This window comes from Phoxinus phoxinus, assembly GCF_949152265.1.
Source record: "Phoxinus phoxinus genome assembly, chromosome: 22".
Lineage (NCBI taxonomy): Eukaryota > Metazoa > Chordata > Actinopteri > Cypriniformes > Leuciscidae > Phoxinus > Phoxinus phoxinus.
In genome coordinates this window covers 14203481-14220892 of record NC_136897.1, presented here as the reverse complement: position 1 = coordinate 14220892, position 17412 = coordinate 14203481, and the positions used below count along the sequence as shown (strand labels likewise).

At 43.4% G+C, this 17412-nt stretch overlaps 1 protein-coding gene across 2 annotated transcripts in view; it reads right to left on the bottom strand.

The window, feature by feature from the left end:
• Positions 1–17412, bottom strand: part of slc25a26 (solute carrier family 25 member 26) — a 58109-nt gene that overhangs the window by 12069 nt on the left and 28628 nt on the right. For both annotated transcript variants that reach the window (XR_013795946.1, XM_079598093.1), the window contains exon 6: positions 11208–11252. Coding sequence is in view for 1 of the 2 variants with exons in the window: in XM_079598093.1 (XP_079454219.1) it covers positions 11208–11252 (45 nt within the window). In the remaining variant the exon portion in view is untranslated. The remainder of the gene's footprint in view (positions 1–11207; positions 11253–17412) is intronic.

Below are 17412 nucleotides of genomic sequence, written 5' to 3'. Positions count from 1 at the left end.
AGTATGTGCTGCATTCTCTGTGTTGCTACATGTGGGCAGTATAGTGGATATTACTAGCATGTCTTCTTAGCATGTCTACGGTCTTCTTCTATAGTCAGTTTTCTCTTTTATGTCAACTACTGTCATGGAAGAGAAACAGCTTGTTGAGAGTCTATATTGAAGCAAATATCCTTTAAGTTTAGTAAATTTTTTGTCGTATGTGACCCTGGACCACAAACCCTACATAATCTGAAAGCTGTATAAATTAGCTTTCCATTGATTCCATTGATGAAACATTGAGAAAAGCACCTTTAAAGTTGTCCATTTATGTTGGCGATTGTGCTGCATTCACTCACAAAAATAAATGTTTTATATATTTATGGTAGGAAATTTACAAAATATCTTCATGGAACATGATCTTTACTTAATATCCTAATGATTTTTGGCATAAAAGAAAAATAATAATATACAATATTAACCCATATGATAATTTTGACCCATACAATGTATTGTTGGCTATTGCCACAAATATACCCGTGCTACTTGTGATCCAGGGTCACATATGTTGATACATTTTAGTCCGTTTTACCAATAATTTTAGTAAATGAAAATTATGATTTTGGTTGATGAGAAAGAGTAAAATTAAAAAACAAAACTTATTTTTATGCAAAAATTCATGATTAAACCGAAGTAGTGGCAGATTTTTCTTCTATATTGTGACGTACATCCGAGTGTAACGCATTAGTGAAAAAAAAAAAAAAAAAAAGAGGGACTTGGTCCCATACATCGGTTGTAGATTGGATTTCGACATGTAGCCATTGCACACAAAAAACGGAGGAAGTTTAAACGGACAAAATTTTGGCATACATCACCTGAGAGAAGTTATTTCATCATAAGATTAAGATATTTTGATTAAAAATGCAGGTAAAAAACAACATGCATTTAAAAATATTGGTAACACTGTTGGGTCCAATTCTCACAATGAAGTTGCTTATTAGCATGCCTATTACTAGGATATTGGCTGTTTATTAGTACTTATAAAGCACATATTAATACCTTATTCTGCATGACCATATTCTACATCCCTCAATCCTACCCAATATCTAAACTTAACTACCTTACTAACTATTAATAAGCAGTAATTAGGAGATTATTGAGGCAAAAGTCGTAGTTAATAGTTGGTTAATAGTGAGAATTGGATCCTAATCCTAAAGAAAAACATGTAAAAACTATATTTGTTGTGAACAACACCATGTTTAGTCACATTCAAATAAAAAAGAACCAAATATTGGCACGGGTCTTTAAATGAATGACTTGGAGTTTGTTTCACCACTGAAAGGTCGTGGATGGAGACATTTGTGGACGTGCGCAGGTGGACTCCTTTCATGTGGAAAGATGGGGAGCTTGATAAACTGACATGGTCAGGGTAGGTTGTATGGTTTAATAAAGCACTGTGAGAAGCAGCGAGCCAGGCACTGGCAGCCTTGTGTGACAGGAACAGTGTGTTTAATATGATTCTGGCAGCTACTGGAAGCCACTGAAGAGATGTGAGTAAAGGTGTAGTGAGAGAGGATTTCTAGAGGTTAAACATGCTCAGAGCAGTAGGCAGTGGATGAGGAGCGAGTTGCAGGTAGTTGTGAAATATTTGGGGCCTAAAATGGGAAATGAGGTTATTCACGGATAAAGAAAGAGCCTGATTTGCTTGACTCACAATGTTAAACCCACATCTGAGTCTGCCGTAGCATGAAAATTTCATCTGATAATAAGAATAATAAAGTCTGACTCAACTAACTCTTTCGTTTAACCGAGGACATGCCTGAGATCAATTTAAAAACATTCATGTGGACAAATAGACCCTTTTTCTAATCATACTTAAACACTAAACGTAAGATTTATTTACTATAGTCTTTTCCGGAACACACCACCTTGGCCAGGCATTACTCCAAATGTATGCTTCAGCTTCAATTACTCAAAGCAAACTAAGACTTGCTCATGACACGCTTGCACTTAATCATGGGAAAAAGTTTGATCCACTGACACATAAATGTCGAGTTGAGTGGGCACGGTGGGAAATAAATGGCCGGCTGATGTAATGACACAGCTGCTCGGTGGTTTTGTAACAGAGCAGCGCTGAGTTTAGGGGATTGTTGGTAGATAAACTTTGGGAATTGTGGGATACGCTGGAGAGAACAGATGGTTTACTGCGGCCTGCCACTCGGATGCCGGGGCTTAAATTGTTTTTGGTGCGAATGACTTGAGAACTGGTTTGGTGATACTTGAGGTTTGATTTCCCAACATGAAATGCTTGCCAGGATTGTAGATGAGGCATTTTTTTAAGTTCTCTGCGGCTCACGGCACTTTGTTTCACTCAATGTGCTCAAAAACATGCGCATTGTGCACAAACAAACAAAAATCAAATCTTTTCATTTAAAAAGGTCCCGTGAAGGATTATATTTTTTTCTTCACTACTTTACAATCTAGTATTACAATTCTGTCATTCATTAGTTACTCACCCTCATGTCGTTCCAAACTTTCGTTTATCTTCGGAACACAAATGAAGATCTTTTTGATGAAATCTGAGAGCTTTCTGTCCGTACATAGACAGCTACGCAACTACCACTTTCAAGCCCCAGAAAGGTAGTAAAGACTTCCTTAAAGTAGTCGAGTGATGTAACCTCAGTGCTTTGTTTGCGCAAATCTCCAACGTGTGTTAACGTAGCGTCCGCTCTCGCATCAACATAGCACGCATTCGTCATGATGCTCTCGACAAAATGTATATTTCGTAAATAAAGTGGTAAATTATGTTTTTTGTACAAACAAAGCACTCATGTCGATTCATAAAATTAAGATTAAACCACTGGAGTCACATGGATTACTTTAATGATGTCTTTACTTCCTTTCTGGGGCTTGAAAGTGGTAGTTGCATAGCTGTTTATGTACAATGGAGGGATGGAAATCTCTCAGATTTCATCATGAAGATCTTTGTGTTCTGAAGATCAACGAAAGTCTAACGGGCTTGGAACGGCATGAGGGAGAGTAATTAATGACAGAGTTTTCATTTTTGAGTGAACTACTCATTATGATCTGCTCACACTCATGACGATAACTATAATGTTGAATCTAAAGTTTGAATAATCGCTCTAATTTAACAGGGAAATAATCGCTCTTATTTAACAGGGAAGAACAATTGAATAATGTTGCAATGATTTGCAACATTGAATGCAAATCAGAATCCAACCGACTTTAAAGACCTTGATCATTCAAAGTGGCAGATGGCATAACGGCAGCACACACCAATACTAAACAGAATGTTTTCGTATGTTGGTGGGGCCACTAATACAGTTATCATTACATGTTTCTTTTTTGCTGTGAAATGGACTTTACAAATAAAATAATTATCAATGTATTCATTTAGAAATAAAATGGAAAAAAAAAAAACTTTATATAATGAATAGACTTGTTTAAAGCGGTTTAGTAAATTAATGTTCAGAAAGATAGTTAAACGTGACAATAAAAATAAAAAAAGTAAATTATTTTTCAAATTTCCAAATAAATACCAGTAGGCATATTTAAAATGGTTTAATTATTCATTGTAATGCTTAAAATGTTTTAATTTAAGCTTATTGATTGTCCCTACCAGTCCATTTTTTTTTTACTTTGCCTTCAAATTTAAAAAAAAAAGAAAAGAAAAGAAAAAGAATAAAATAAATGTGTAAATGCTTTATAAAAAGGTTTTAAATTATTTAAAAATTGAAAAAAGTATCAATTTGTCATTTATAGCTACATTTAACACATCAGTTTAAAAGGGGATTTATTTAGCAGTTCACCCAAAAATAAAAATTCAGTCATCATTTACTCACCCTCATGTCATTCCAAACCTGTATGACTTGTTCTCTTACGTAGAGTTCTCTCGTACTGCGTCGAAGAACGCTTCGGGAAAGATATTTCTTTGTCGAGATTGAAGCCTAAAATTAATCCTTAATTTTGTAATAATGTAAAACGCTTTTCTGAAGCATACAACCTAGGCGGAGCAATACAGCTCACCCATTGGCTGCTCTGCCAGAAAAGCACAGCCTATGCGAGGCCAGAGACGCTGACCAATGAGGATGCTTCGCGCCCTTCTGCGTCACCTCCCGCCCAAACAGGCGTGGCCTAGGCCTATAAATACGAGCATAGCTGTCTAACACGCCGATTTTCTTAAATTCACGAAGCTGCACGCATCGTTGGATTGGATTCGAGCCGCCACAGCCGTTTGGAACAAGCACCTCAGCAGGACGCGCCTCTTACCTGAAGCCGCTGGTCATCGCCGCCTTCAGCCGCCGTTCCCTGCTGCGCTTCTCCGGCGTGGAATATCCTTTACATTATGTGTGTGTGTTTTGTGTGTGTGTTCGCCGTAGCGACACACAGTTTTTCCACCACTAAAAGAGCCGAGCGTCTTTTTCAAGATGTCTCGCACCTCCTGTGGCTCGTGTAGAGCCCCGCTCAGCGACGGGGACCACGTGCTTGTGTTTCCTGCCTGGGTGATGATCACGCAGCTTCAGCTCTCGTCGATGGCGGCTGCCATCACTGTGATTTGATGCCTACAGTGACTCTGCGGACTCGCCTGGCGTTCTTTACTGAAGCTGCATCTTTCCGCCCGCTGCAGTGCCGCGCCGTGAAAAGCGCCGTGCTCAGCGGAGCCCGGAACCTATCTCCACCACGAGGTGCTCGCCGCTGCTGCCGCCAGCTTCTCCGCCCGCTTCGCTGGACTCTCTGACCGACGGACAAGGGCCGCTGAGTGCCGCCGCGTCCGTCATGAACGAGGGTGAAGCCGCGTCTGTGGAGGACGACTGCTGTTCTCTCCTCGCTTCGGGTAGCGAGGGATGGGCGAGCTCCGAGGATCTCCCCTCCCCCGCCGCTCTTGAGCGTCGACGGAGAAAGACCAGCATCGATGCGCTTACCGGCTGGATGGCTGCTTTTCTGCAGAGGAACGTACGTTACCGTCCTCACGACCCGCGCCTTTTTCTTCCTGAATTCACGAAGAAATCGCGGAGTCCCGGAAAGCCCCGTTTTCAGCCAGGATGCGCACTTCTGCTTCGAGGAAAGCTACAGTGTTAAAATCCCGCCGCGGCCGGATTTCACTAAAATGTCTCGCTCGCACAGTCCCAACATACGCGACCGTGCCAGTGTATTTTGCAGTCACCAAATCGGCATCAACGCCCGTTTGCCTGCACACAGACGCCGTTTTCACGACGCCCCAGGTAAATCTGAAAATGTATTTTCTGGTGTCCCGGCCACGGCCGATGGTGTAATGTGTGTATCCGTAATGCCCACGACCTAGTGCCCATTCGTACACACAAGCACAGCCCTACACAATACAGGGCTTGCACACATAAAATCGACTCATGTCGGTTGTGCTTCACATGTAAGTTAGTGAACGTGCCCGCTTTTCAGTGCCCACAATCACTACACACTGCATGTCCCGTGGTTTCTGTAAAAACGAAACGAATGCACGGTCAGTCGGTTCTGATAGACAGTACTCTCTGTGCTACACGGTGTCCCGGCCACGGCCGATGATGTAATGTGTGTAACTGTATGCCCACGACCCAGTGCCCATTTGTACACACAAGCACAGCCCCACACAATACAGGGCTTGCACACATAAATCGACTCATTTCGATTGTGCATTATATGTAGTGAGCGTGCCCGTTTTCAAGCGCCCACAATCACTACAAGCTACATGTCACACGGTTTCTATGAAACGAAACCAATGCACGGTCAGTCAGTTCTAATAGACAGTACTTCCCAGTGCTATAAATGTACCCGCGTTCACGCACCCACATTTATTCTCAAACATGCCGAGCCGTACGGGGCTCGCACCGCGCGCTCTCTCTTTCAGCTGAGAGAGCTGAGCGCGCGCGGGCTGCCCGCTCGATTAAGCGCGCCCCCGCATCACGCTGCAATGGCGCCCATGTTACAGCACACGACTGCTCTCGTGTCGCCGCCATTTCGCGACCAGAGCCGGGTTTTTCAACCCGTGCAAGCACAGCCCTGAACAACACAGGGTCTGCACACATAAAATCGGCTCATACCGATTGTGCTTTACATGTAGTGAGCGTGCCCACTGTCCAGTGCCCACAACCACTACATACTGCACGTTCCGCGGTTTCTGTAAAAACGAAACTAACGAACGGTCAGTCAGTACACAAACACAGTGTCCCCGGTGTTATAAGTGTGCCCGCCACCAAGCGCCCACGTTTATTCACAAACATAACGAGCCCCGTAGGGCTCGCCCCGCGTGCTCTCTCTCAACTCAGAGAGTCGAGCGCGCGCGGGACGCATACTGTGTTAAACATGTCCCCCGCCTCAGACGCCACGGCGTCCATGTTACAGCACACGGTTGCTCTCGTGTCGCCGCCATTTCGCGACCAGGGCCCAGATTACATTCAACCCCTAGTCACACGTGCAGATGCATGGGAAAGACTTCCCGGGGTCTCAGAATGGGTGCTAGAGACTATAAAAAGAGGCTATTCGCTACAGTTTCATCGACGCCCTCCCCGTTTCACGGGAAAAGTCGAAACCACGGTAAAAACAGAAGTAGCACATCTACTTCGAGCCGAAATAGCGAAGCTATTGAGCAAAGGGGCCATAGAGCCTTTATCTCAAGCTCAGAGCGAAGGGGGTCTGTACAGCAGATATTTCCTGGTACCGAAGAAAGACGGGGGTCTCAGACCCATTTTAGATCTAAGGCGTCTGAACAAAACGCTAACAAAGCGGAAGTTCAGAATGCTCACGACCAGAAGAATCCTCGCGCAAATTCGCTGAGGAGACTGGTTTATGGCGATAGATCTGAAAGACGCGTATTTTCACATACAAATTGCGTCACGTCACAGGCGATTTTTGAGATTCGCCTTCGAGGGCCGGGCATATCAGTACACAGTCCTGCCATTCGGCCTGTCTCTAGCACCTCGTACATTTACAGTGTGCATGGACGCGGCGCTGGCACCCCTGAGACTCCGAGGCGTTCGAAATCTGAACTATTTGGACGATTGGCTAATTCTGGCTCAATCGCCGTCAGAACTCGCTCACCACAAGACACTAATACTCGATCACCTCGAGTGCTTAGGTCTGAGAGTCAATTGGGAGAAAAGTTCACTGTTTCCCAGTCAAAGGATCTCCTTTTTAGGACTGGATCTGTACTCACTGTCTATGACAGCACAGCTGTCATCACAGCGCAGGCGAAATACCCTGCAAATGGCGAAATCCTTCCGCAGCGGCCAAATAGTGCCACTCAGGAGATTTCAGAAAATGCTGGGCCTCATGGCCTCAGCCTCAACAGTGCTGCAGTTGGGCCTGCTGCGCATGCGCCCACTACAGTTCTGGTTGAGAGCGCGCGTACCGCGCCGAGCATGGTTACACGGTCGTTATCGCCTCAAGGTCACTCAGGAATGCATTTCTGCCCTGACACCATGGAGAGCGTCAGACTGGTACCGGTCAGGTGTAAGCCTGGGGACTTCCTCGAGCCTGAAGGTGGTGTCCACGGACGCGTCCACCTCAGGCTGGGGAGCACTGCTCGACGGCAGACCGCTCTTTGGCCAGTGGGCAGAGCGGGCCAAACTACCGCACATAAACTGCCTGGAAATGATGGCGGTGGACTTTGCGCTGAGGCGCTTCTGTCCCCGGATAAAAGGACACCACGTCCTGGTCCGCTCGGACAACATGTCGGTAGTAGCCTACATAAACCGCCAGGGTGGCGTGAGATCCCGGAACCTATTCAGGTTAGCGGAACGCATACTGGTGTGGGCCCAGCACAACCTGCGCTCGTTAAGAGCAATGCACGTGCCAGGCCACTTGAACGTAGGCCCGGACAGACTCTCACGGAACAACGTTCCTACGGGAGAGTGGTCCCTACACACACAGACAGTGCGTCTGCTGTGGAAAACGTTCGGCAGAGCGGAAATAGACCTGTTTGCAAACCAGGAAAACGCTCACTGCCCAGAATTCTTTTCGAAGAGCACGAACGCGCTGGCCAGAGTCTGGCCCCGCCGTCCGCTCTATGCTTTTCCTCCTGTCTCACTCCTGCCTCAAGTGCTGGAGCGTATCAAGGAGAGCGGATGCTCAGTACTACTAGTTGCTCCATACTGGACGAATCAGACCTGGTTCCCAGCTTTGATGCGACTGAAAAGTACTGCCCCGTGGCCGATTCCAGTGAGGAGAGACCTCCTCTCACAGGCCAAGGGCTCGATTCTGCATCCTCACCCCGAGCTTTGGTCCCTACACGTATGGGCCATAAACGGGTACCCGCTAACCTCCCAAGAGGAGTGTTAGACACGATCGAACAAGCTAGGGCTCCGTCTACTAGACGACTCTACGCTTCCAAATGGTCGGTGTTCTCTGGATGGTGTTCAGATCAAGGTCTGTCACCACTTCAGTGTGGAGAACCGGAGATTCTCTCCTTCTTGCAAGAGCTATTGGATAAGGGAAGAACCCCATCCACGCTCAAAGTCTATGTGGCTGCCATATCAGCGTTCGTTAATCCAACGCTTGGCCGTTCACTAGGCAGGAACGACCTGGTGGTCCGCTTCCTTAGAGGCGCCAGGAGGTTAAACCCTCCAAGGCCTCCTTCAGTCCCCGTTTGGGACCTTTCTACAGTGTTGAACGCTATGAAAGGGGCCCCTTTCGAGCCTATTCACTCAGTTGACATGAAACACCTGTCTTTCAAGACCGTGTTTCTTTTGGCTCTCGCTTCAGTGAAGCGTGTGGGAGACTTGCAAGCGCTCTCAGTGAGAGCTTCTTGTATGGAGTTCGGGCCAAATGACTCTGTAGTCGTATTGAAACCGAAGCATGGGTACGTGCCTAAGTCCCTCAACACACCGTTCAGGGCTCAGGTCATCTCCCTGTCGGCCCTGCCGGCCTCAGAGGACGGAAATAGCTCCCTTTGCCCGGTCAGGGCATTAAGAGCTTACGTGTCCCGCTCCGCTGTTTTTCGACAGACGGAGCAGCTCTTTGTTTCGTTCAGCGGACGCTCCAAGGGGCGAGCCGCGACGAAACAGAGTCTGTCTCGATGGGTAGTGGACGCCATTGCGCTAGCCTACGCATCTAGAGGTTTGGAATGCCCTTTGGGCATCAGAGCACATTCCACGAGAGGCATGGCCTCTTCATGGGCTTGGTATAGCGGAATCTCGTTACAAGATATCTGTATGGCGGCAGGCTGGCCTCCCCGTCTACATTTATTAGGTTCTATAACCTAGAGGTTCCTGCGTTGCAGGCTAAACTGCTCTCGGTCTAGAAGACTATGTATAAGTGTTCCTGCCCCGCGCTGCGGCCCAGGTCACTTCAATGTTTAATATGTATAAGTGTCCCTGCCCCGCGCTGCGGCCCAGGTCACTTCAATGTTTAATATGTATAAGTGTTCCTGCCCCGCGCTGCGGCCCAGGTCACTTCAATGTTTAAGCATCACTCACTGACAATGTGTCCCATGAGCATGCTATTACCCCTCATATATATCTATATTTACATATATATGCTATTATGCCTTAAGAGGCACTACTATAAAGGGATGATGCTATTTTAGCCGCTCTCCCTATACTTCTTGGGGTAGGCACTTGTATACCAGGGCGCGCGCGCCCTTAGGTGTCTGTGTCGGTCCAAGAGCACGCACGGCGGTTTACATAGGGTTCCCGTAGCGTTCTTCGACGCAGTACGAGAGAACTCTACGTAAGAGAACGTACTCGGTTACTAACGTAACCTCGGTTCTCTCTAGAAGAGGGAACGAGTACTGCGTCTCATGGCCGTGCGTGCCCACGCTGCGTCGCTTCATTGACGAAAATCGGCGTGTTAGACAGCTATGCTCGTATTTATAGGCCTAGGCCACGCCTGTTTGGGCGGGAGGTGACGCAGAAGGGCGCGAAGCGTCCTCATTGGTCAGCGTCTCTGGCCTCGCATAGGCTGTGCTTTTCTGGCAGAGCAGCTAATGGGTGAGCTGTATTGCTCCGCCTAGGTTGTATGCTTCAGAAAAGCGTTTTACATTATTACAAAATTAAGGATTAATTTTAGGCTTCAATCTCGACAAAGAAATATCTTTCCCGAAGCGTTCTTCGACGCAGTACTCGTTCCCTCTTCTAGAGAGAACCGAGGTTACGTTAGTAACCGAGTACGTTTTCTTCTGTGGAACATAAAAAATTATTTTCTGTTATGTTGGTAGTTTTGGTGAAGACCGACTTTCATTTCTTTCCACAAAAGAAAGATTGTCAAAACACAGGTTTGGAGAAACACAAGTGTAAATGTAAATGATGACAGAATTTCAGATGAACTATCCATAAACTGATTTTTGTTTTTTAATTGACAGTCCTACTCCATAGCCAATAATGTAAAACCACGGGTGCTGTACCTGGTTGCTCCTCAATGTCCAATGTAAAAAAATCTGTGTCCTAATTAAATAAATTAAAACATTAGCTGAATTAATTAGTTTTTTACACACAAATTAGTTTCCAGGGTCATTTAAAACTGAATGCACACTAGAAAGAATGTGGTATTCTTGGAAATAATCAATGAAGCGAAAGCAGTCGTTTAAAACCAACACTGGCATCCAATGCCATTGTCCCATCTATGCTTTCTTGCTTTTCAAAGCCATGCTCTTTTGAAAGAGTTTAGCAAAGACTCACATTCCAGCAGCTCCACACAGATGGCCGGAGAGGCTGAAAACATGGACGAATGAAGGAGTGAGAAAATGCCTTTGAAAGTGCCACAAAGAGGCGGCCATGAATGACACTCCTTATTACGGTGGAGAATCGCGGTTAACGCTCGCCCACAGCTGCACGTGCTATTGTCCTCCGATGCCTCTCCTTCTCTGCTTCGCTCTGGTCGCTAGGCCAAGAGCGCTAATGGAATTTTCTGCTCTCGCCCTGGAGACATGATGTCATCCTCACAAACGGGGCCTTTTTTGAAGAAAAATTACTTTTATGTGGCCCGGACCAGACAATGAAATAGGAAATGGACATTTGGCTAAGACTCGAGGCTTGCGAGAAATTACGATTCCGCTTAACCACCGGTGAGGGCGACCAATAAAATGCATCGTCATTTTGAGAGCACCTAAAAAAAGAGAGTTATTAACCAATATGGTGGCAAAGTGTTTGTAGTTTGAGTTGTAAATGTGTCAGACCATTACCAGGCCATTATTCCTTCATTTGAGCAAAATTATGAGGCCCAAATTAGAGCGAAATTAGAGCAAGTGAAAAGTGGATTCATACCTTTAGGTACTCCCAGAGTGGAAACTGCACCAGCGAGAATGGAATCTGAAATTAAAAGAAAGAGTTTTTTATCATATAGGCCAGAACAGAAAATGTTAAATGCGTTAAAAGGATAGTTCACCTAAAAAACTAAAATCAAAACAAACAAGCAAACTAAATAAAAAAAAAATCACTATTCACTTCTTTCTTCAGTGGAACACAAAAGGATAAATGTTGAAGAATATACTAGCTGTGCAATAAAAGTGAATGAAGGTTCCATAAAAGTATCACCACCATTTGTTCATATTTTTCCTCCACAGAAAACAAAGTCATACAGCTTAGAACGACATGAGGAAAAAAATAATGTTTTGGGTGAACTAATAAAACTAAGATAAGATGCAAAGTCTGTCGTACAGTGAGATAGAAAACAGTTTTTTTTTTTTTTTTTGGACATTAATAGAAAACTGCCATCAGAACAACCAAAATAATGCCATTATGATGTTCAATGCATAGGGGGAGAAAAAATAAAGCGCACATGTCTTCTGTAAAAGAAAATGGATTACTTGTGGCAACATGTTCAACCACAAGCATTGGCCATTTATCTCATGTGTCAAACTGTTTTAATACTGATGTCTGTACGTCTGGAAGTGTGAAGTATATATATGAGAGAGAGAGAGAGTGTGTGAGTGTGTGTGTGTGTGTGTGTGAAAGACACAGAGAGAGATGATTAATAAATGAAGAGTCTGTGGTCACAGAGAGAGAAAAAGATTGAGAGAGAACAAAAGAGAGAGGGGTGGCAGAAATCTTCCTCTTCACCCAATCAGGCACAGCAGAGCAAAAAGAGAGGAAATCGATGGCACTGCTGAACCGTGGGTTGACAAAATCCCGAAATCATGTGACTGGCATCAAGACAGAGAGAGAGTGTGAGGGAGACATTTGCTAAGGTGTTCTGAATTAAGCCTAGGGCATTTCTAGGCAGTTATTACTGTGTCCTGAGTGGTTTCTAGGGTGTTGCCAGGCAATCACTGCAGTGGAGTGAGTGGTTGATACAGTTATGCTGGGGAATTCTGGGTGGTGCTGCTGTTTTTTTAGCCAGTTGCTAAGGTTTTAAAAAAGTGATGGTTAAGGGGTTGCCAAGTATTCAATAAGGTGTTTAGAGTGGTTGCTAGGGGTCAATAGGGTGTTGCTAGGGAATTCATTGTGTTACTAGTGTGTTTATAGACAGTTGCTAAAGTATTTGTTAAGTTTTTTTTTTCAAAACATTTGGTAAGGTGTAAAGAGTGGTTGTTAGGGTGTTGCCAGGCAGTCGCTAAGATGTTGTGAGTGGTTGATAAGGAGTTGCTAGGGAATTCTGGGTGGTGCTAGTGTGTTTCTAGGCATTAGCTAAAGTGTTTCTTAGGAGTCTTGGGCTGGCAGTTATTATAGTGTTCTGATTGGTTGCTAGGGTGTTGTCAGACAGTAGCTAAACTGAGTCCAGGGCATTGCTACATTGCTAGTCTGTTGCTAAGGTGTTCAGAGTGGCTACTATGGTGTTGCTAGAGTAGTACTAGCGTGTCGCTTGGCCGTTACTAAGGTGTTCTGAGTGGTTGCTAGGTAATTACTAGGCAGTTCCTCAAGTCTATATGATGTTCTAGGGCAGGGGTCTCCAAACACTGTCCAGCAGAGTTTAGCTCCAACCCCAATTAAACACACCTGAACCAGCCAATCAGTGTTTTACTAGGGCCTTAAACTGAGATCAGTATAAGAAACTCTGTGCTTCATACAAAACTCTTTATTGGAAACATCTCATTGGACAAATAGTGTAATCTAACACAATAAAAAAAGGCTGATTGTGAAAACAAAGCCCTCATTGGCTTTAGTTGGAAAAACGTCCAAGTTTTGACAAAGATGAACATAAGGAACACAATGAAGCAGCACTGTAAACGCTGCGTGGGCATCATGCACACTGCCAGAGCGTTGCATCTCTGATTTCAAAACAAAGAACAGATTGGTGCAATGTGACCCGATGCTGGGGAGTGTGTGTCTTTGTGCGTTTTTCTACAAAAACTAAATCAGCCACCTGTCTTTTATTACCAACGTGATAAATTCAGCGTCTCGGTGCTCAGGAGGAGTGGAGCGCTTAGAGGAATCTGCTCAAACAGAAACGAGGCACAGCTGATTTATGCATAAGTTTAACACTTCTGGCAGAGACGGGGCGCCTGAGCAACACAGATGGTCAGATTTATATTGATAAGGCCGTAATGGATGAGAAGAGAGAGCGGATGACGGATATGGAAAGACAGAAGGATAGAAAGCAGGTTTTTGACCAAAGGCCAGAAAGCTTCTTCACAAGGAAGAGTCGGTCCGGTGGATGACGGCACATTTAACATGTGTGGTCTGACTGCTGACCAGCTGTACCGATATCAGTTTAACACATAAGCATCACGCTTTTACCCTGAAGTGCATTTATAATGTAACTTAAGGTTTCCTGCACCAAAAAACAAGCCATAACTGTGTTGTGTGGTTTTGTCGATTAGAGATAATAGAGAAACAACAACACACCGATGTGCATCAAACACTCTTCTCTGCTGTCAGTGTCGCTATCACGGTGTGTTAACTGTCAGGTATGTTATCATTGAGAGATAGGGCTGGCTGTGTGTTTGTGACTGGGTTACCTATGGGAATATTAGTATGCTGTTGTGTTCTTCACTGTCAGGCTCCTGGCCACCAGTGTGATATCTGGGAAAACAGATGTCAAAATGCATTTAAATGAAGCTTGATTGGAAGGGTGGCGCTCGGCATGCTATTTGACAAATGGCTTTAATAGGTCAGGCGGCACTGGATGAATACTAATGAGAGGAGAAAGGGATAGAGATCAATCTGAAATCTGATTCAGTTCGATTGGATTCATTTAAATCACATTCAATTTTAATTTGTCTTGATTAAAATGCAATGCAATGTGTTTTACTTCATTTCAATCTAAATTAAATATGCTAATTAAATATTGGACGTTATCTTTAATTAGCATGAAAGCCTATCTGATAGTGTTGTCTGTCACCTTTTTATGAACTTTTTGAAGCTTTCAAGAAAAAAACTGAATAAAATTAATGTAATAAATTAAATGATATTACTAATAAATATTAAAACACACAAATAAATGTCTTAAATAAATGTTCAAATTAATATGAAACCGAGGGGCCTTTAAAAAGAGAGCAGAGGGACAAACAACAGGAGATTGTTTGACAAATGAAAATAAATATTAAAACAAAGTGTTTGGACATTTCATCAATTATTTTAAATGTATAATTAAAATCAAACTAATTGGAAATTAAAAGAAAGACAGAGGAACACTTAAACACTATTTCACAAGAAAACAGAAGCTTGTTTGATTAAAAAATATGTATGGATTAACAATGTTAATAAAATATTAAAGCAAAGTGTTTAGACACTTTATTCACTCTTGTATTATTTTTTCTGTAAAATTATGCTAAACTGTATTTTATTTAATCCATTCATGTATATATTTGGTAAGTAGAAGCCTAACATGACAGTTATTCTAACAGCTTATTAACAGAAAAAGCATAAATATTCAATTGAAAGTGAAGGAGAGTGAGATACATGCAGGTGAAATAAATGAGAAAAAGGAAATAGCCATTGTAAAATAAAACCGTTAAACGATTTATAAGATAAAAAAAGATTTTCAAGAAAATAAAAATACTGTCCAATGGAAAGTTTTTGGTGTGGAAAAAACAGAAGAACGGATTTGATATTGCAGTTCTGTCTACGACGTGAGGGAAGACGGCCTCTGCACAGTACTGAAATAAAAAAGAAGAATTATTAAAGCACATTGGAAAGCGGATATTTCTCAACCCTAGAGGGACGACATACTGATCACTCCAGAGACACTCAGCGAGAGAAGAAAAGAGAGTGAGGCAGAGTGACAGGAAGTAGATGAGGGCCAGATGGATATGTCATCAGCATCGCCGTGATTCAGCAGCGCTGGGTATGAAAACAGCAGACGGACTGGAGGAACCCACTAGCCTGAATTTATTACTGAGAGCTGTGGAAAACACTCGATTTTACAGGCCCTTCCAAACACACACACACACACACACGTGCCTAATATATACCGTAGCAATGCATACTGAAAACATCTGCAAGTACAAACAGAAACCTCTGATTGTCTGAGAGTGTGCACACATCAAACATTGACGCAGTAATGTTAAACAAAGGAATATTTATCAGTCAAAAGCTTTTAATTGACAGCTTGTTGAAGTGTGATGAGGAACAAATAGGAACAAATTGGGAGGTGGAGAGCAGGAGGGGTGACAACTTGAGAGAAAGAGAGTTTTATTATGCAAAGCCATCTGCCAAACTCAAACATGTTGCTAAACCTGTTTATGTCTTGAGTGATTTATGAGCCTCTTCACAGGTGTGTGTGCGTGTGTGTGTGCGTGTGTACGTTTGGGTGTCACATTTGTGTTTGTACAGGCGTGTTTGCTCACCACTGTCATGATACTGTGTGTGTGTGTGTGTGTGTGTGTGTGTGTGTGTGTGTGTGTGTGTGTGTGTGTGTGTGTGTGTGTGTGTGTGTGTGTGTGTACCCCTTTAATTAACCAGGAAAAGATTAACCATCTCAGTAACACTTTCTATGAAGACCATGCTTATAATGAATTATAGCCCCATTTGATATTATATATATATGTGTGTGTGTGTGTGTGTGTGTGTATACAACACACAAGATGGATGGACAACATGTACCAATTTCCAAGGACAATGAAAAAACAAGATATGTTGTTATTGTAGTAAAAACGATAATTATGGATAATTGCACACAAACCCTATAGTAAGTACATGTATTCCTTTATCATTACTCAGTACTTAAATGTAATACACTGTAACACTGTAACCTTTATTTTAAGTGATCAAAACCATTGATAGGGACAATTCAGTGCAAACATGTCCATAGCACCCCTAACAAATTTTACCCCCTTGGCATTAGAGACTTCTTTAAAAAACATTAAACAAATCTTCTCCTCAAACTTTCAGAGTATTTTTTATTAAACTTTAAAATGAACATTTGAATTCAATTTATATAACACATGTGGTCTTGGACCACTTAAGTAAAAACAGCATAAAACAATGTAAAAAACCTAGTTTGTACCCCTAATTCAGTTGGAGGATGGGGACACTACACTAACTTTTTATAAGAAGTTGATATTAACGGAGCAGGATCAGTATCACTGATCTTTTGTGAGGCTTGAAAATGTGATTTAAACTCCAGTGCAATAAAAACTCCTCTGGGAACCAGTTTGAAAAAATAAATAAACACATAAATAATGGAAAAATCAATACGTTGAAAGCAAGCCAGTGGGATGTCCCAAACACTTTATCAGAGAAGAGCGAGCGAGCGAGAAGCTGTGTTATGTCTCACGCTTCATAATCTTGGCTGAGAATAGAGAGGCCTGCTCCCTCATACAGAAAACATACACATGTAGCTCCCACGAATAAACACACACATCACAGCGATAATTCAAAGTTAAATGTTAAGAGAGGTAGATTCAAGGTTTTGAATGTAAATCTAAGCAGTATTGGAAAGTATTTGCGCATTTCTGGCTCATAAGTATGGAGAAAGCATGAATCAGCAGTACTAAAAAGTTCAATACTCGTGTTTGGATATGTGAATCCACTTGCTGTGGAATTCTGACAGGCTGAATGTTTCACATGAACGCCTTCACTGACTGTGGTTGGAAAAGCCTGGAGCGCTAGAATGCTCAGATCGGCCAATCAGACGGTGCGGAATGATGCGGCCAGCCAATCAGATTTCAGAAGCTCCCTGGTTTCCATCAGCGCCAGGGACAAGCAAGTTAAAAGTTCTGGGTAATAATCTAAACAAATTAAGACTTGTTCAAGGCTGGAGGGGGGAAGAAAGAGAAGAAATGAAGAGGCGAGGGAGGGGTTGTGTGGTTAAGGACTGTTTGGAATCAGTGAGCTGGCAAATATTCAAGAGTGTAATTCCATTGACATGAGCGAAAACGCTTCCCAGAACCGTCACATAATATTTACATTGTGGGGGGATTTTCTGGCCGGAGTTGCATTGTGCCGTCGCAGCAAGTGTGCCAGGCTGATGCAACAAGTGAACAAAAGAACAGTGAAAACATAGACCGCACCCCTATCAACAAGCTACCGGGCTACGGCCGAACCGTGCGTTTCCTTTGTTCGCAATCGCACAGGTGAATGCCCCGAC